Genomic DNA, 19,788 nt, shown 5'->3' with positions numbered 1-19,788 from the left:
CTCACAAGGCTGAACCAAGACTCGCCCAAGACTGGACTGCCTCAAGGCTCGCCCCTGGACTGGACTCTCGACTGCCCAGGACTGCCTTCTCTCTCTACTGCGTCTATCGTGCTGTGTTCGTCAAGACCAACTCAAACTCTCTTTATTCATTTTCACAACTCTAACCAATTACAAAGCAGTAAAAGACTCTAGGGCGTAACCTTCGATCATAAAGCCAATCACACTAAGTACTGAATACGTCATATCTTTTGATTAATCGTTCACTACATTAATAACTATGAATACCAACTGTCAAAATCGCGACGGTATCTTGTAATTAGTTCCAAATCACTGAGCCAAGTTCCGTCCAAAACTTCAAATAGGCCTACACGATGACAGACATAACACAGCAATTCGCTAATAATCAGTTAATTAAGTCGGTCAACAGATACGCAAAAACAAATTCATGACAATCCCATTACAAGATTGGGTCATGTACTTTGAAAAACTGTATAACCAGGATTCATGTAACAATAACATAGATCGAGAACATCTTACTGAAGTTAAAAACTTTCTGTATAATTTTGATCCGCATTCTTCAGAATTTGGTGAAACTGACACGACATTGAATGTGCCAATAACGAATGAAGAAATTATTCAGTAAATACATGAACTTAGAAATGGCAAATCTGCAGGTCCTGACCTTTTAATCGCTGATTTTTTAAAATTTTCATGTGATGTGTCGATAACATTTTTGAATGCCCTTTTTAACTTAATTTTTAATACTATTCAACTATTGATCAAATATTTACCTTATATGCCATAGTTCAGAAACAGTTAGCCAAGAAAGGGGGAAATTGTATTGCCTCTATATAGATTTCCAGAAGGCATTCGAATCGGTTAACAGGGAGTTTTTATTCTTTAGACTGGCCAATACTGGTATCAACGGAAAAATGTATGTAATTTTAAGTATTTATAAAGTTGTCAAATCATGTGTTCGTGAAGGAAGGGTCACTTCGAGATTCTTTGAATTGAAGAATGGGGTTCGACAAGGGTGCATGATCAGCCCTATTTTATTCTCATTTTACATTAATGAGCTACAAAGCATGTTGAATGACTCTGGGTATAGAGGAATACAATTGATCCCGAACGACATGTTAGAGTTGTTTTCATTATTGTATGCTGACGACATTGCTTTATTTTCAAATTCTGGTTTGGGCTTGAAAAGACTAATAAGTATATTGTATGAGTTTACAAACAAGTTGGATCTAGACTAAATATCAACTTAAATAAAACTGAAATTGTAGTATACAGAAATGGGGGATATCTCAGTAAATATGAAAAGTGGTACTTCGAGAACAAGCAACTTAGTACTGTTAGTTCGTATGAATACTTGGGATTGGTAATGTCATGTAAATGCTCTTTTAATATTACCACAGAAAATGTAGCTACAAAAGACAAAAAGAAACTGATTGCAATCAAAAGATACTTAGAAAATATGCAATGTTTTAAAGCAGACTTGTATTTTAAGATTGTTGACATTTTAATTCAACCTGTACTTACAGTTTTATTTTAAAATGCTGTATTTGCTCTATTGGAAGCATATGTACCTTTATCACACGGGAGTTCTTTCCTACATTTCTTTGATTTCTATATATTATTACATGATTGTAATGATTTGTCACTAGTACTTAGCAGTAGTAAGATGGCTTTATTTGCGGATGTTGAAAACATATTTAAATCATCACAGGCCTTGGATATAGTCGTACTGCAGTAGTATAGCATAGTTATAGTCGTATAGATATACTGTAAAATACTTTATTTAGCTGAAATTAATTTTCACTGAATAGACATTTTGTGTGTTTTGTATGGAATTTATTTTCACTGATTTTTGACAAGTTGAATGAAAGATATAGAAAAAAGGTATATTTGCTGGGTTTTATTTTCACAGTGATTGAATCATACTCTCGGCGAAAATAGCGAAAAAAAAATCCCAAGTGAAAATAAAGTATTTTACAGTAGCCAATTTTACACATTTCTCTTCTCATATAAAGTCATATTGGCTGTCGTACTGCCTTACACACTGATTTAGTAGCTGCTGTGACTGGCAGTGGTGAGTGTTGGAAGAAATTAGAATGGGCTCAATTGTATGATAACTTATAATTGAAAGCCCTCATTAGGTCACTTATAGTTATTTAGAGGGCATATTGAATTACATTGGGGCTGGATTGTTAGGGTTAGGGTTCGCATTTCGCTTGTAAGATCAGCTCTTAAGTACGCAAGTGCGAAACAAATGTAAAAAACTATATAAATCAACACAGTGCGCAGTTAATGAAATCATCACACCATCCTAAACGAAGAACGTTTGCTGTGCGCATGTTTTGCACATTTATCCTCGGATTATAACGAACATGTGGTGCATAGTATACTTCTGCCACATACAGACTTTATCTTTGTGGTCATTCACCGCTTACACGCGGCCTTTTCAGGTCAGTTGATTTACCTGAAAACGTACCACCGAAAGTGACTCCCGACTACGAATGTATGACTTCTGTAGAAACGTAAATACAAGCAATCTTATCAGGGACTACGTTGTGCGAAGGTAACGTTACTGGAGTGAAATACTGTGCGTTATACACTAAAACTGTGGTGAAGCAACAATGTGATTACGTGTTTTGTTGGAAAGACTAAAATATTGTTATCACTCAAGAGTCTAGTATTATGGTGATTACCTCAATAATATTTCTGGCGTGAAGGAATTCAAATTTACATGTTCCGCGCCTGCCAGCCTTAGAACATAACGCACCTAGCTGTTGTTACAGTTGGGTTTTTTAACCTTTCTTTTGACACTGGCTTGCTTTCGCAATTTAACGTGCCGAACGATAAAGGTACTACTTGTAATTGCATGTTTATTTCGGCGAACAAATCGATGTAATTTCAACCGCTTCAAACAAATTTGATAGGATCTAACTTTTGCGTTTATGTCAGTAATTCAGGCAAAGATTGAAGGGATCCCGCAAAGACTCGTGGGCAATGGGCGCCACTAAATAATGTCTACGGCCAATGAAAGCATCTTTGGATTTGAATGAAGCGTTTTCATAAACATTTATAAATGTCTATAAAACAGATTCCCCCTCTTCACGAAACCCGGTGTATTAGCTGGTCAATGTTTAGTAAATATCCCCTATTTGTGGATATGATTCGTGCATTCTGAAAACATACAGTTTTGTTTTTTTGTTTTAACAGTAAGCCAAACTTAGTGACTCTTCGATGGGACATCCCGAGAAATATGCAAATTAGTTATTAGGGGATGAGGGCGAGTATTTGTGTTGGCGATCAAATTTCTCAAAGATTCGGGCCAGTTTTTGCACCTTTATGAATTGTCTGTCACATGACTTTCATGTAAATTTGACATTCTGGTCGTACATTGCAAAACGCGCTTTCGAAAACAAATAAAGTAGGATCCTTTGAAATTCGATGGGACTCAAAATGGTAAGCCAATACAAAGCGTTTATGATAATACGTTCAAATGCGTATTTGCTCAAAATGGACTGGTCCAAATATTAAGTGTCATCCATCAAAATGGAATGGTCCAATTGTCGTTGTAACGCATACTATTACCAGGTGGTACGTACAATGAATATATATAAAACGAACACATGATCACATTTTCTTTATTTCCACGGTGTCTATTGTACGTTACGTTGTGGAGTTGTAGTCGCGTTTTGGATTCAGCTTGAAAATGGTAAGTTTGGTTGCCTTTCGGGGTACTTGCAAATTTATTGGAATCGTTGATGCAAATGTCCTGCATCTGTGAGTCTGTGGTTGTATACACCCATTACACCATTATTTCGAAATGGAAAGTCTCGTTTCCACATCGCCGAGACTATGGGATGGGTGGCTTGAACCTAAGTTTCATTAAATCGTACTGACAATTGCTTAATTTTCGAGTTGACAATTATGTGAATTCTGTACGTTTCTAGCGAGGCTACACATTATGGTACCTGCCGGAAAATTCTCTAACCGGAGCTCTCAACAATCTTGTTCACGTTAGTTGTGCCTTTTTTGGCTAAATACTCGGGACAAATGTTTATCTGTGTTGTGTTTCTAGCGTGAATGTATATCAATGCATCTTGGCCAGGCGGGTGTGCAGATGGGGAATGCATGCTGGGAGCTGTACTGCTTAGAACATGGTATTCAACCAGATGGGCAGATGCCAAGTGATAAAACTGTTGGAGGTGGTGATGATTCCTTCAACACATTTTTCAGCGAGACTGGGGGTGGCAAGCACGTGCCACGTGCCATCTTTGTGGACTTGGAACCAAGCGTAGTAGGTGAGAATTAAAAACTTAGATGCCATCAACAGTTTAGTCGTATGCCTTATTTTGGCCATATGCAAACAAATGCTACTCCTTTGTTTATTTTTTTTACATGTGCGCATGTTTTATCAGTGTAAAAATCGTCTACAAGTAATCGTCTTGTTAGCAGCAGCAGATTCCTTAGACCACTATGAAAACGCATCCCCGTTAAAACGCCACAAATATAATTGTATTTTTTTTAAATGCTTCTAGACATCAAAAAGTACAATGTAAGACACTACAAATCTTTTTGTCGCTATGTCGGAGCATAGTGATAGCGGGATGTATCCCTACCTTAGAAAACTATGGTAAAATGCCCTTAAGCAGATGCGTAAAATGAATTTCACGGCGTTTGTATTGATTGTATTTTTCTCAGAACAGAGTACGGTTACCCCCATATTTTTTTTTTTTTTTTATTCTTGTCCATCATAAATCAAATGTGTGAAAATGGCAATTTACTTGTTTAGCGTTCAGTGCATTTCAAAACCCATGTCCACAAATGTTAGTCATTTTCGTATACGTTATGCTTTACAGACGTTCCCAGTGAACCTATTGTATACAAAGAAGCCCCCTTCCCACGAGGGGGGGGGCACTAATGCGTGTCAATATTTATATCGCCATTATCTGAAAGTTTGTACGTATATGATGTTGCTTGTAACATTGCATTTGTAATATCGTTATTCACTTAACATATTTTCCATTCAACTTGCAGACGAGGTACGCACTGGTACCTACCGCCAACTATTCCACCCCGAACAGCTCATCACCGGTAAAGAAGATGCCGCTAACAACTACGCACGTGGTCACTACACAATTGGTAAAGAACTGATTGAGTTGGTCCTAGACAGAGTCCGTAAACTTGCCGATCAATGTACCGGTCTACAGGGATTTCTCATCTTCCACAGCTTCGGTGGTGGCACTGGTTCCGGTTTCACATCGCTGTTGATGGAACGTCTGTCCGTGGATTATGGCAAGAAATCGAAATTAGAGTTTGCCATCTACCCTGCTCCACAGATCGCTACTGCTGTCGTAGAGCCTTACAACTCTATTCTAACTACCCACACGACACTGGAGCACTCTGACTGCGCCTTTATGGTTGACAACGAAGCAATCTACGATATTTGTCGTCGCAATCTTGACATTGAACGTCCATCGTACACAAATTTGAATCGCCTTATTGGCCAAATCGTCTCTTCCATTACGGCTTCTCTTAGATTCGATGGTGCCCTCAACGTAGACTTGACGGAATTTCAGACCAATCTAGTTCCGTATCCTCGTATTCATTTCCCATTGGCTACCTATGCTCCAGTGATCTCTGCTGAAAAGGCCTACCATGAGCAACTCTCGGTGTCCGAAGTGACCAATTCCTGTTTCGAGCCTTCCAATCAGATGGTTAAATGTGATCCTCGCCACGGAAAGTATATGGCATGCTGCATGTTGTATCGTGGCGATGTTGTTCCAAAAGATGTCAACGCTGCTATTGCGGTTATCAAAACCAAACGCACAATACAGTTCGTCGATTGGTGTCCAACTGGTTTTAAAGTGGGTATCAACTACCAACCACCAACGGTCGTTCCAGGTGGCGACTTGGCCAAAGTACAGCGAGCTGTCTGCATGTTAAGCAACACCACGGCCATCGCGGAGGCATGGGCCCGTCTTGACCACAAGTTCGATTTAATGTACGCCAAACGCGCTTTTGTCCACTGGTATGTCGGTGAGGGTATGGAGGAAGGGGAGTTCTCGGAAGCACGCGAAGACTTGGCTGCATTGGAAAAAGACTACGAAGAAGTTGGCGTGGATTCTGTCGACAATGAAGAAGGCGAGGAAGAAGGCGAAGAATATTAAAATTGTACAAATTTAAAATTGCCAACAAATAATTGTAAATAAATACATTGATATATAAAGTGTTTTTTTTATTTAAAATAAAAACTTGTGTAGTGCACGACAACAAACCGTCGTTACCCACACTACGCTTGTACGGTACTGGCAACGTGGCAGGAATCATTATTATATGCGATAGCACAATAAATAAGATTAAGGTAGAAGCCTACTCATAAATTAAAATACCCAGAATTTAATAATTTTGCAATAAACTGTACTCCAAGGCAATGCACGGATATTGACCTAAAAAAAAAGGCTGGTGAGCCTTTTTTTCGACAAAATGATAGCTGTATTTTAGTGGAAAGTCGCCATTTTTACACTATTATAACAATTTTGTCATAGATTCCTATGGCAGAGAAATTTTGCAAAATCTAGCCTCGTGACATGGGCTGAAAAAATCGCATGTTAATGATGGAGTACTTTTTGTTTTGAATTATTTAAAAAATCCGGGTTTTACTTCTAAAAAGTACGGCTAACAGTCGAATCGTGGTTGTACATTTAGCACTGACAACTGTTACCAACAATTCACTGCGCATAATGGCATCCACAATTTAAGCAAGCATTGAACAATTTACTAAGACTGAAAAAAAATCTATGTGATTGTCGAAGCTGAGGCGATAGAACCCAATATTTTGCATAGAAAAATGTTTTCTAAAATTGCAATTAGCAACGTTATAGGAACGTGCTGCAATTCGGAGTGTCTTTTTTTTTTTTTTTTCTCTCTCGGCATAGGGTTAATATATCGCACACGCATGATTTCTAAAATAAAAAGAAAGCGAAAAACCGTACTTAAAATCTCTACCATGAAGACCATGCACAAATCGTGGTCGAGGTTCGGTCTATAATGCGGTACACTCAATCATAATTTGATCTAGAATGCAATAAACTTTTCACCTTCAAATGGTCTATGGTGAGGTACGGATTTGGGAGTTTGGTTAAACAGCCCCACCAATGGCGCTAATGTCCTATCCCAGCTAACTCGTCCAGTTCTAACAAGTCGTAGCAAACTTTTAACCAATGATAAGGCAGATTTCAGTCACGTTACATTATTTTACATTTAATACTATTCGGAATAAACAATTTCTATACGAAATATAATAATTTGTAATACTCAAGAATGCACAAAATTAAAAACTGACAGAATTTCGATTGCCAAACCGGTTATACGCATAGATCAGATTGGCGCTTGAGCACTAAATATATTAGAAGCGCGGCAGTCGTCGCGCTGCGCATGTGCGACATTTTTGTTGATAAACGGTGATTTTCCCACAATTCAATGCGCCCTACTAATGGAAATCACAAGTATGAGGTTTTTCCTTGGCGCGACTTGCACTAATTACCGCCGGTGACTCATTCGATACCTTCCGACCACCTAAATAATACCTAATTAAAGCTTCGTAACGTCTCAGTTTGTACTCGTTGATTTGCGCAACAGTCAAAGTCGCCATCTTTGTTTATATGAGACCCATATATCTCGCGCATGCGTGGCGCGACGACTGCCGCCCTTTAAGTTGCACTATCGTATAGTAGAAACAAACCGGGTGAATGTGCTGTTGGTAGCCGTGATACTGACGTTCAAAACCACCAGAAAACATGTATCCCTACCCCGGTGGTGATGATAATACATAAACTTATAACTGCAAAACATGTGTATATCTATACCATTTTAATTTTATTTAACTCCTAAACAATAGTGTTAATTAAAATAACACTGAAAAATATATACTGCAAAACGTGTCTAAATTATCACGTGTAGGTATTTCTTCTCAACGTTAAAGCGGGGGAGTCGTCACCTGCGCATGCGTCAGATGGCCATAGCGTGCCATTGTTTACAAACAAGCGTCTACCCACGAGCCTTTGCGTTTTTAGCGTGTTAAGCGTTTGTTGTTATCGTCGCTTGGAACTCGATTCTCGCGCGTGCGCAGGTAACGACCCTCTCGCTTTAAGTTAAAGAGCTCCGTGTTTACGTCAAGCCATTGCTCTGGATTTAAATTTCAACTCTTCATTGTACGTGTAGCAAGTTTTTAATATACACACGGGTTTTACACAATACCTCTATGTAGTGTTGAAAATGCATCATAACAAATAACTGACACAAATGCACATGTAGCTCTTTTCTGTTTTTTTTTTTTGAAAATTGAATAATTGTAGCGGAGCAATTTTCAAGTAACGGACGTATTTCCATGTAGCGGACCACTTGTATACTAGTATATGAGACACTGTATAATTCTTGTTTGCAGAGTAATTGTATCCGTTGCGGTTCGTTAATCGGTGCTCACATCAGGCGTACTTTTGACTTTTTGGCTCGTGTCGAAATTGCGCCCACATGCACACGTTTTTTCTTCTTGTTGAGCTGTCAGCGTGAAACCATAGACCTTAAAATATCTATGGTGAAACAAAATGTCATTTTCTCCAGGCTCCATTTACTGATAAGTGTTCTTACTTCGCCATCCGACCCCCATCTTTCCCGACAAGCTAGCTGCACTTCCCTCCATCATCATGTCATGCGAGTCAATATATCCGGGCGAACGTAATTTCATATTCGTGCCGATCGTTCAGGCAGCCAAGTATCGTACCGACTCAGTCTAGATCGTTTACACTCTCTGCATAATGTTTACACTACGAGCCGTTGTACAGAAATGTTGAGTGCGTACGCTCTATGTATTCGAATGTATCCTGTGTTACGTACTCATGAAGGGTGTACGCTGTTATTTTCTGTTCAGATTATTTATTAATGAACTTAGTAACGTAAATCGCGAGTAACAGTGATAGAGGTGGTACATTTTCAAAATGGTGGAATAGTGTTACCTTGGCTGCCTCCGTGTGCGTGTACTGAAAAGCAGCGAAGTGGAGAAAACCAACGGTGGCAGTTTGGGCAGACGGACTGTGCTGATCAGCCAATTTCTTCATAACGCCAAATCAGTACAAATATTTCAGTTTTTCTTATACATTATTAAAAACGCATCTAAATGAAAAAGAAGTGAAAAAATGTGAAACATTACAATTATCTTGGGTTTACACTTGGTCACAACTTGAAGCAAAAGGTAATCTTGCGTCTACTAAGAAAAGAAGGCATTAGTTGCGAATTGTTTCAAATACATTGGGCGGTTTATCTATTCAGAACGCCTATAAAAGTATTTGACTGCTGTGTATTACCAGTACTGTGTCATACAGCTCAAAGTGACGTGTATAGAATTAGTTTACGTGCCGTGTGTTGGGTCCTTACTGAGTGTTGGGTCAAGTGTCAACACTGCAGCAATGCAGATATGCTAATTATTACAGAAGCTAAATATTGTGTCTATGAGCTCCTCTCGGAAACTTATATTGTGTTGTTCAACATATAATACTCAAAGACTGAAATCGATTCCTAACAATTTCAGAGAGAGTATCTCTCGTACATTAAATCAGCATCACCGATGACAACAAACCCAACCATACTGTTAAATTTATCACTTTACATATATGTATCCATGTGAATGAGAAATGAAGCCCTGAAAATAAGAGCAGTTACTAAGTTTTACTTCCACTGCCGATGTCTTATCTTTTCAAAACGAATAAACGAGTAGCCATGGCAATCCGCCATGATGATAATGAATAACTCGTATCTAACTGTAGCCGAGGTACTTTCGGTGTTCTAACTACAGAGGACTCTGAGGAGAAAAATGAGTTCATCAATCACGCTTTCAAATTGGTCTTACATGTCACTTACCGCTGGGCCAGTGAGTACTTCCGCCTCCATTTCTACAGCGTCCCTGGTTCGATGGTACGCGATATAATCGAATTCTGTCATCCCACAAAAATGACCAGCAATCGTCTTGGCGTGTAAATACCCAGCATTCAATGCGCGGGTTTATATCGGCGTCACTGTTTCGGAGAATTCTGGTGTCATCGAGCGCAGAAATAATAATAATGAGAAGAGAGAAAATTATTCCAGTGAGACCATTGCCAGGTACCTGAAAAAGGACGACCGATCTTGAACATAGGGTGTTTAATTTCACCTCCTTTGCACGTTTGATTGACGCGAATTGAAACTAAAGCATTATTTGTCCGACCATGGTCCGACTGAGCATATACAATTATACATATTTTACACAAAGTATTTCACAAATGATGTATATTCCAACAGTATTGTTAAACAATGTTTATAAGCTTAAAACCTTATAAGTACCTGCATTAAAAACACCGCAAGTTTTATTGTCCGCATAATTACGCCCGTATATGATGAAAACCGCGACACTTTTTCAAGTTGTCAGAGTTTTTTGGATTGCAACATTTCAGGAATATTTTGCATACAACACATTTTGTGTTTATTATCTCGACACTTTGAACCGTGTATTCTCTCTTTCATCCCCGATTTACAGCGTAGATACACTGGGATGTTTTACGTCGTCACATTACCTTTAACTCTTCCGGTATATGAAGTCCTCCCCACGACCTACGTCCTCGACATCTTATAGTCTCGGATCGAACTTTATATGCTACACAAGTTCTCGAACAAGGGTTTTATCTGACTTGAACCCAACCGCTCCAAACCATCTACAAAAAGGGTTTCTGGTGATAATGAAGATCGTACAATACTAACATTTACGTAGTATCCATGATTCATTGGGCGTTAGAACAAGATCATGATGTTTACTACGTAAATGCTATAGCAATGAGGCTGTTCCACTTTTCAACAAAGACCATTTACACCTTGGAGTCGTGGCTCTACTATTGGCCCATACTGGACAAGGAGGTTATGAGAATCACGATTTTTTTTTCGTGTAATCGACCTAGATGTTATGATTGTACTTTTATCACATTGTAATATTTTTATTTCCAAAGGAAACGTTGTCAACAGTAATAAATTCAGATTCATTACAAGGTTGTGTATTGCATTCCATGCTATAAATTTACATTTGTTCAACAGTGGGACTTAAATATAGTTTTGCTGATCTATGACACCCTATGCAGAAAAATGGTTTTCATTAAATGGGCACTTCCAGTTAAGCCTAATCTCACAACAAATTTACTTTCTGAATTAAAATTACAATGGATAACAAAAGATAGATTAACTTTGTAAACAACAAAAACAATAGTGTCCCATGATTCTTTGGTGCAATCCATGGGATTGAGCGGTTCCCCTTTAAGTTCCACTTGATAACGGATATGTTCATTGTTGGTGTATGGTTGCCAATGACAACGAGAATCAATTATACGTATAATCTTCACATATGCTACTGGGAAAAGACCTTTTCCCGAAAAGCCCAGCTATTTTATACTTAGGACAACGATTGTCTAATATTGTCGACTATATATAGCATAGCTGTGTTTGAATTATTATCAAAACATAACACCTACGTCTATGCTTCTTATGAAAAATGATATTAATTCCTTATAAAATTCATGGTAACTGTATTATTTCATAATCTATTTTTTGACATTTTCTGTTTACATTTAAGTTGTTTTCTAACCAAATCATTATCATGTATATGCAAAAAAAGGAATGTCAAACTTCCTTTACAGTGATAATAAAGTATTCCATTCTATTCTATAGCCATTTTAATTCACCCAGGGAACGTCATGTGCTTTAGTACTAATCTTTATATTTATTAGTTATAGGCAATTAGAACTTGATGAAAAACTGAGTGTAAAAAAAGTGACGGAGGAATCAACCCTTAAAGCGGGCCGACGGAGACCAGCAAGCACGCCCTCCATCACCTGAAATGAGCAAACGCTTTGACCAGTTTTGTCACCTGACCTGAACGTAACTGAGCATGCGCAGAAACGTGACTGTGAATCGAGTATCAAACAGAACCAAAAATGTCGGATAAAGAGCGATTAGCGATTTTCCCCTCTCGGATGTAAGTATGATTTTATCTAATCCATATAATATATGTAAGTGTATTGTTTATTATCATAGTCCTAGAGAACCCTTTCAGAGTGACATGCATCCGAAAGATTCGTCGAAATGTCATCGTCTCTCTCTACTCAGTGTCATTGGTCCCGTGGTCAAAGCCATCCGACCGATGCACATCGATTCTCGCTATAAAACACACTGACCACACTGAGACCTAACAGCTTACATCTGTTATCAATATCTTGATTTACATATTTTATTGTAAATTGTAGAAAAATTGATCCGTACGTTGACTCTACGAATCAAATATGGCAAAGCTTTAAGTTAGGTAATGATGGTACCGTGATTCTATTTATAAGTCTGTCGCTGTTACAGTATCAAATATATTTAGAGAATTTATAATTATAAAATATCGGTATGGCTATAATCATGTATAGTATAATTTTTTTTGATTTTCTGTAGTTAATTTCACAAATATATTGTGTATATGCAGTCAACCCCTATGGTCAATGATCTACATGTTACCTTTGTAAACTAAATGGTTTTATAAAGGTGTGAACTGAACTGTTGTTTGTATTTATTTTGAGACTGAGGATGCCACAAATGATATATTATCAAGGGCAGATAGTTGATAAGGGTATGCAATTAGATTAGGGTGAGATCACAATATATACACATTTCCAGAAATGGGTATTGCTTGTTGAATAAAATCACGTTTAATAGATAATTTTAATCTTTTCTGTCTAATTGAACTTTTCTAATTCTATACAGTATTCAGACATGTGAGTGACATTTGTGAAGCTTATAATACAAGAATGTTTTCATTTCATGTGTGTATTCATTGTCAGTCATTATTTATTTTTGCAGGGCCCTTACTATTATGAAGGCCCGTCTGAAGGGAGCACAAAAGGGCCACAGTCTACTGAAGAAAAAAGCTGATGCATTGAGTTTGAGATTCAGACAAATACTTGGCAAAATTATTGAGGTATGTATTTGCACTGTCACTATTGGAAAAGGGTGAAACGCTGTAATACACTTACCAATTCTTTCGTACCATGCTATATGGGCATGTGTAAATATACGTCATTGCATGACAAATTGTCAATAACACAGCATTGATTTCTTTCAATGGATAGTTATTGTGGATGGACAGAAAATAATTAAAGAGGGATGGGAGTGAAAATTCTGCTGGAAGTTTCTGAAATTGTTCAGTGAACATATGACAACATCATGGTAATATCTCCCAATAAAAAACTAAGCATCTCCAAAGTCCAGCATTTGACCAACGTCACGCAACGTGGCTGCTATGTTAGAGGATAATGATATAGGGAAAATGAAAATGCTCGTTTCCATGGTGCTTATCTGGTTACATTTTTCCTGGGTTTGAGTCACTGGTAATCTCCATTTTGTATACACCTCAATGAATCTTTGATCAGTATTTTATGGAACATTGATTTTTTTTTTTAATAGACTAAAGTTTTGATGGGTGAGGTTATGAAAGATGCAGCATTCTCTCTTGCCGAGGCCAAGTTTGCGTGCGGTGATTTTAAGTAAGTGGAAAGTTTCAACACTAATCATAAATATGATTTATATAAAGACTTTATAATCTGTAATACATTGCAATCTTCAAAAAGGAATATTCATCCATTTCGCTCAGAGCCGTGTAGAACAACGCTCTCAATTACTTATACTTAGGACATGTAAGAAATCAACATGGCTGAAAACGATTTTGGTGTTGTGCTTGTATTGTTGTTTCTTTACATGACACGATGTCTGTCAGAGCGACAGAGATGGTCAATGCCGAATATACTCTCCTTGAGAAACAGGTACGCTCAAAGAAGACAAGCGAGGAGGCAGCGAATTATTATTGTCCAAAGTCGCTATCGAATGGCTCGTATTTTTGCAATCATGGGTCCTACCATTTATTCATTAACTGTTTCGGCCTCAATTGTTAGGCCTGACGTGTTTACTTGGTAAGAGCCATATCAGGCACAATCCTATCAGCTCAACCCCTAAGATTTATTTGAGCCAAACATGTGTATACATGGTTATTTTTGCTGGCTTGAGCTGTAGTGCCCTGATAAAATACTGTTGTGTAAATGCAGCATCTATGTACAGGTTTACCTACTACTATAATCATCATTGATAAACAATCAAGATCTATCACATCTACAACATTGAGTTTGCAATTGTTTTTTTGACTATGGTTTTTTTTTTTGCCTTAGTCATATAGTCTTACAGAATATAACAAAGGCATCAACCAAAGTCAGATCAAGGAAAGAAAACGTAGCGGGTAAGTGAGACAGAGCAGGAAAAACAGATTTTTTTCTTTTTCACAATCTTTGACAGAAATGAATTCAGAATAATTTGGATGCCTTTAATGTGTTGATTTAAATCATGTATATTTTTTATATTTTTCTCAGGTGTGAATCTTCCTATCTTTGAGTGTTGTCCAGATGGAACGGATAGTAAGTGAAAATTATTTCAACTATAATGAATATTATGTACCGGTATTAAATGTTACTTTTCACAGAATAAAAGTCTGTGTAATACGTTATACACTTTTTCTGCAAATCATACCCTCTGATGATGAAGCACTGCGAAACGTAAATAAGTGACAGGAATCTGTTCAAAATGGCGATATTTTTTTGAATACAAGTCTACTATATTTTAGACTACACAATGATTTTGACATCACACAAGTGCTTCGTCACTAGAGGGCCAATTTATAGAAATAGTGTATTACTGTAATTACTGGTAACTTTTTGAAATTCAAAGTTGCATGTTTTGTGACCTTCACCGAATGAACCTGCATTTTTCAAAGATTCAGTCCACTTGGTTAAAAAAAACTAATAATGATAATAATGAAATACATAATAGTATGTAAAATGTTGTAAATGTGAATCTAACTTTGTTAGCAGTGACGATGTATACCAATTGTTTTTAACAGAAATGTAGCAACATGTTTCATGAAAACAACACACACATATATGAAATCTGTGTAAAAAAAGAACAATGTATATTACTGGCGTTGTAAACATTGCATGGGACTCATTACGAACATAATGCGACAACAGCTTTGCTTCAATAAAATGTTATAAATGATAAGATGCTGCTGTTAACTTGTATGTGAACAGTTACCATGCCAGTCTTTAAAGGGGAACCGCTCAATCCCATGGGTTGCACCAAAGAATCATGGGACACTATTGTTTATGTTGTTTACAAAGTTAATCTATCTTTTGTCATCCATTGTTATTTTAATCCAGAAAGTAAATTTGTTGTGAAATTAAGCTTAACTGGAAGGTGCCCCTTTAAGTTTATACCACACATGTCGTGAAATATATTTTTTACAGCACATCATTTCCACCCACAGGTTACGAACTAACAGGTTTATCCCGAGGAGGTCAACAAATAGACAAACTAAAGAAAAACTACGCTAAAGCTATTGAGTTACTCGTTGAACTAGCGTCTCTTCAAACGTCATTCGTAACACTAGACGAGGTTATTAAAATCACCAATAGACGTGTAAATGCAATTGAGCACGGTAAGTTGACACTGATTGTATTGCCTGTCATGTAATCATCACAGATCATGGATTCCTTGCAACTATTAAACACACGGTCAACTATATGAAATCATCATACTTACATATGGTCATTATTTTATTCAAATGTTCTTTGTTTGAATTTGCATGCATTTGTCTGTGAAAGGGGAACTATATTGTGAAGATTTAGCAGTTACACATTAAGGAATTTCTGTCACGTACGTGTATGCGTGATGAGGCGATATGAAAGTTGAACACTATCACAAAGTTGATTGACCTCAGCCCTTGCAACATGTTTTTAGTTACTGATCATTCAGTGCATATACTATGTTACTATTGCTGGTGATGTACATTCAACATTTTAAAATAATTTTCTTTATTTCATTTTTTTCTGCAGTGATTATACCTCGCATTGAAAGCACTATCTCATACATCATCACAGAGTTGGATGAGAAGGAAAGAGAGGAATTCTACCGATTGAAAAAGATCCAGGAAAAGAAGAAAGTCATAAAAGCTCAAGCTGAAAAAGATAGACTTGAAAGGAAAAGGGATGCAGAAAATGAAGAAGAACTCGTCAATAATCTTCTAACAGATGCAGATGACGAGGATCTGCTTTTCAAATAGTCCTCATTAAATTGTCATTCCTGTTTTGTCATCAGTTGAATTCAGAATCAAATATATTAAACCCAATGAATGTGATAATATACATGTTAAAAACTTAGAACTGGTCTCGATATTGCCAGGATACAAAAAGGTCAGGGTTAAAAGTAATCGTACTTGATATGGTTTGCAGATGTGTATGTAACTCAATGGTGTGTAAATTTCTTGATGTATTTTTTTTGTTAAGGCTTTTTTCCAATTGAAAACTACCTTGTTCTCAAAATCACAAATCTTGTACATGCATGTATGTTGTATTCCATCACCACAGGCACATCAAATACGAGTTGTGACTGTTGGAGTGCATATTCTTATGCAAATTCCCAGTCTTGTAATGTTGCGTTGCGTTGCGTTGCGTTGCGTGATGATCTCTCCAGATATGATGTAAATAAACACTGATTGGCTTTGGGTTATCTCTAACCTTTTGGTTGAGATGTTTCATCTTTCTCTGGTAATGGTAGTTTACAATCAGCAGATGTTCTCTCTTTATATTTTATATATTCTAACCTATTCTCACCTAAAATTAAATCTTGATTAGAATCATCTAACTGTGGTGGAGCACTGATTATTTATTTTAGTGATTTATAGACAACAAGGAGATTTCAATAAACTCTTAGTGTCATTGTTAGGGAGGCCTTTAGAATAATATTTTCATCATTTGACATGTATCAGCTAGTCGTGCAATGTCATTGATTCAGCGATACAGGGACTGACAGTTTTTTGGAACTCTTATTGTGCAATGTCAGAACTGTATTTTAATTTTTTTAATTTTGTACCATCCTGATTTTAAACAATCATGTTTAAAGAAATGAATGTCAATGTTGAATATGTTGGAAATAAAACAAGACTTTTAATTCCATATAAAACTCTACTGGTACAAAGAGTGTAGTATAAAATGACCATCTAAATGTATGGAATTAAAGTTGATGAACTCGTATAAATAAAAATTTTAATTGACAAATATTGTGTGAGTATTTATATGAGTGTTTTAATACACTAGAATAATTTTCTTTCACCAGTAATATATATTATGGCGAGATGGCATTATAAAATTCTTGATAAAAAATTCACCAAATTATTAGCTAATCAGAAAGCTGTTGGGTGGCCATTGAGTGAGCATCATGATAGTAGGATTTCTAATGTTTGAGATTTACAGTACATCTCATTGGATCAGTCCATGAAGGAGAATGGCAGTTAAATTACGCTGAATATCCATGCTGTACAATTGATGAGTCCATTTTAGTCGTCCCATTCATTGTCATCAGCTCCTGCTCCATCTTCTTCATCCTTGGTCTCTTGTTCTGCTTTGACAGCCATGATTTTATCAGTCCATGATCCACCGGCAGCTTCTCCACCAGCGTAGTTGCAAACATTGACGTTAACAAAGTCAATCTTGGCAAATGATGCTGCAATTACAAAGACAATGCACATGTGCTGGGTTATTATTATTAGACATGGTGAAAAAAAGCTATTGATTGGCAATTCTAAATCTCTGAAAACTAACCTATAAATGGACCATCCCCTGATGTTTTAACTCTGATGTGATCACCATCTCCAAGTTCTATTTTCTCTAATGATTTCTCCTCAATCCAAACTGAAACGCAGCCTGGGGGACACTGATGTTCTGTTAACTTGATAAGTTCGGGTTTTGTCACAAGTGAATTAAGTTCTGGTTGAGACAGTCTATCACTCTGTCCTTTGGCTTCAACTTCTATTTAAAAAGAAAGAAACGCAAAAAAAAAAACCTATAAACTAGAAATTCATTAAGCAACTTGATTGTATTATTAGAGGTAGGTGAAGGTAATAGCTACACTAGGTATTATTATTGCCAGTATTCTAGAAACCAAGATATTGGAAATAAGAATATGGTAATATGGTTACTTACTGTATGACGATTGTAAATAACCAGTGCTAACTTTATGTTTTTCACTGAAGTTGGGTTCTATTTCGTTTCCACCACTGTCAAATTTTCTTTTATGGGCGTGATGTACTTTCATATGCAGCACATAGTACCTGTGCTAGGATACAAAATTTTGGTTTATGTTCGTAATAGATCATCTCATTATTCTGAGCGCAACAATAATTGGATGAAAAAGTCATGTGATATCAATATGCAGACCATATAATATTGATAAGTTTGTAAACTTAATGTCTATGACATTCAACAAATTCTTGACAACAAATACAACAACTTTTACTGCTTTCTGACCTTGCAAGCAAATATGCTGACTTCCAACCAACTTTTATCAACTTTCATTATAATTTCAAGAATTTCCAAACAACTTTTTTCAACTTTCATTATAATTTCAAGAATTTCCAAACAACTTTTTTTGACTTTCAACTTGAAATTTTCTACTTTCCATCCAACTTTTTTGACTTTCCAGTCACCATTAATTACTATTTTTTTTATATGAGAAGCCATAATTGATGATATTACTTATATATATGCAAATGAGTAAAATTGATGATTAGCAAATTTATTTGTCATTTCCATTGATATATACAGGGGATTAGACTGAACTGTAGTTTACGAAGTAACTGCCTACCTTGGTTTTAGACGAATCTGTTATAATGTGTCTGGATCGAGCTCGAATATTACCTTCAATCAGAATGCCAATCCCACTAAAAAAAAAGTTAATAGTATAGTATAGTATAGTATAGTATATTTTATTTGACACTAAATAATATATTTTGTTACATTATCTGTGGTCAAAAGACATTAAATATAATAAAACACAAGTTCACACACGAACAAAAGAAAATACATAAATAACTAAAGTCTAAGTTAAATTACTTATAGTAAAATATGCTGTCAATGAATTTGCTAGCACTATTGGCAATGAACCCATCTCTCGAAATTAAAATTTCAGTAAACATTTGTTGTTTTGATAGTTTAAGGATACTTTCATTATAAATGCTAACTACATTCAGAAATTCAGTACGAGCATTTGTTATTCCAGTATGGTTACAGTCTAAAAGTGCATGGATTTCATTGCCAATAGTCCCATTGTTACAAAGTTGGCACTTTCTTTCCTCTGGAGGTATCCCTTAATATCTAAGTTTTTCAATTGGTAGGGTATGTGCAGATATCCTAAATTTGGTGAAGCTCGTTCTATGTTGTGCATAATATATTGATTGAAAGATCAGAGAACAAGATTTAAAACTGACTGAAAAACTATCATGTAACAATTAATTAGTTAATAGTAAAATAAAGTATTTAAAAGTAAAGCCCTCCCAGGGTTTCAAATGGTACACCTCTTATGAACAACGACTGTTTCTGGGTTGGGTTGCACACTCGGACTGCGCAGGGCAAATCAAATCAGCGAATATTCTCTGTTTCCTTTTTTACATTGTACCTTTGCCAGTCTTCTTGTGTCCAACGTCCGCTCCATGTTTGATTAATTACTGGAACTGGCTGTAGTGGCCTGTCGTCATAAAAACGGCTCATTTCTCCACAACAATAACACTGGTACCCGTCACTGAAAGTGGGATGGGCTGCAGCCAGTAACCTTTTCTTTTACAGGAAGTAC

The 19,788-nt window shown here is 36.6% G+C and overlaps 3 protein-coding genes and 1 long non-coding RNA gene across 4 annotated transcripts; 2 read left to right on the top strand and 2 right to left on the bottom strand.

Annotated features, from left to right (window-relative positions):
• The first annotated feature begins 3,612 nt into the window (after window positions 1-3,612).
• LOC100373391 (tubulin alpha-1 chain-like) lies at window positions 3,613-6,241 on the top strand. Its single transcript, XM_006825210.2, has 3 exons — window positions 3,613-3,724; window positions 4,091-4,313; window positions 5,050-6,241. Exons 1-3 carry the CDS (start codon window positions 3,722-3,724, stop codon window positions 6,180-6,182), a joined length of 1,359 nt encoding a protein of 452 aa, XP_006825273.1. The 5' UTR covers window positions 3,613-3,721; the 3' UTR covers window positions 6,183-6,241.
• Window positions 3,656-17,219, top strand: LOC100373241 (V-type proton ATPase subunit D-like). Its single transcript, XM_085493686.1, has 8 exons — window positions 3,656-3,724; window positions 11,814-12,061; window positions 12,925-13,042; window positions 13,528-13,607; window positions 14,283-14,350; window positions 14,481-14,525; window positions 15,431-15,601; window positions 15,999-17,219. The coding sequence occupies exons 2-8, from the start codon at window positions 12,021-12,023 to the stop codon at window positions 16,223-16,225; spliced, it is 750 nt and encodes a 249-aa protein (XP_085349812.1). The 5' UTR covers window positions 3,656-3,724; window positions 11,814-12,020; the 3' UTR covers window positions 16,226-17,219.
• On the bottom strand, window positions 7,249-10,054 carry LOC144343440 (uncharacterized). The gene is made up of 2 exons (XR_013418952.2): window positions 9,928-10,054; window positions 7,249-9,183 (listed from the first exon to the last, which is right to left on the bottom strand). It is a non-coding gene; the product is annotated as an uncharacterized LOC144343440 (long non-coding RNA).
• On the bottom strand, window positions 17,085-19,748 carry LOC100373090 (arpin-like). Its single transcript, XM_002741718.4, has 5 exons — window positions 19,615-19,748; window positions 18,805-18,880; window positions 18,144-18,276; window positions 17,763-17,969; window positions 17,085-17,664 (listed from the first exon to the last, which is right to left on the bottom strand). The coding sequence occupies exons 1-5, from the start codon at window positions 19,704-19,706 to the stop codon at window positions 17,498-17,500; spliced, it is 675 nt and encodes a 224-aa protein (XP_002741764.1). The 5' UTR covers window positions 19,707-19,748; the 3' UTR covers window positions 17,085-17,497.
• Window positions 19,749-19,788: the final 40 nt, after the last annotated feature.

This window comes from Saccoglossus kowalevskii, chromosome 2 (assembly GCF_978046115.1).
Source record: "Saccoglossus kowalevskii chromosome 2, keSacKowa6.1, whole genome shotgun sequence".
Taxonomy (NCBI): Eukaryota; Metazoa; Hemichordata; class Enteropneusta; family Harrimaniidae; genus Saccoglossus; species Saccoglossus kowalevskii.
Note: the sequence above shows the minus strand (reverse complement) of the source record. Positions and strands in the feature narration are given on the sequence as shown.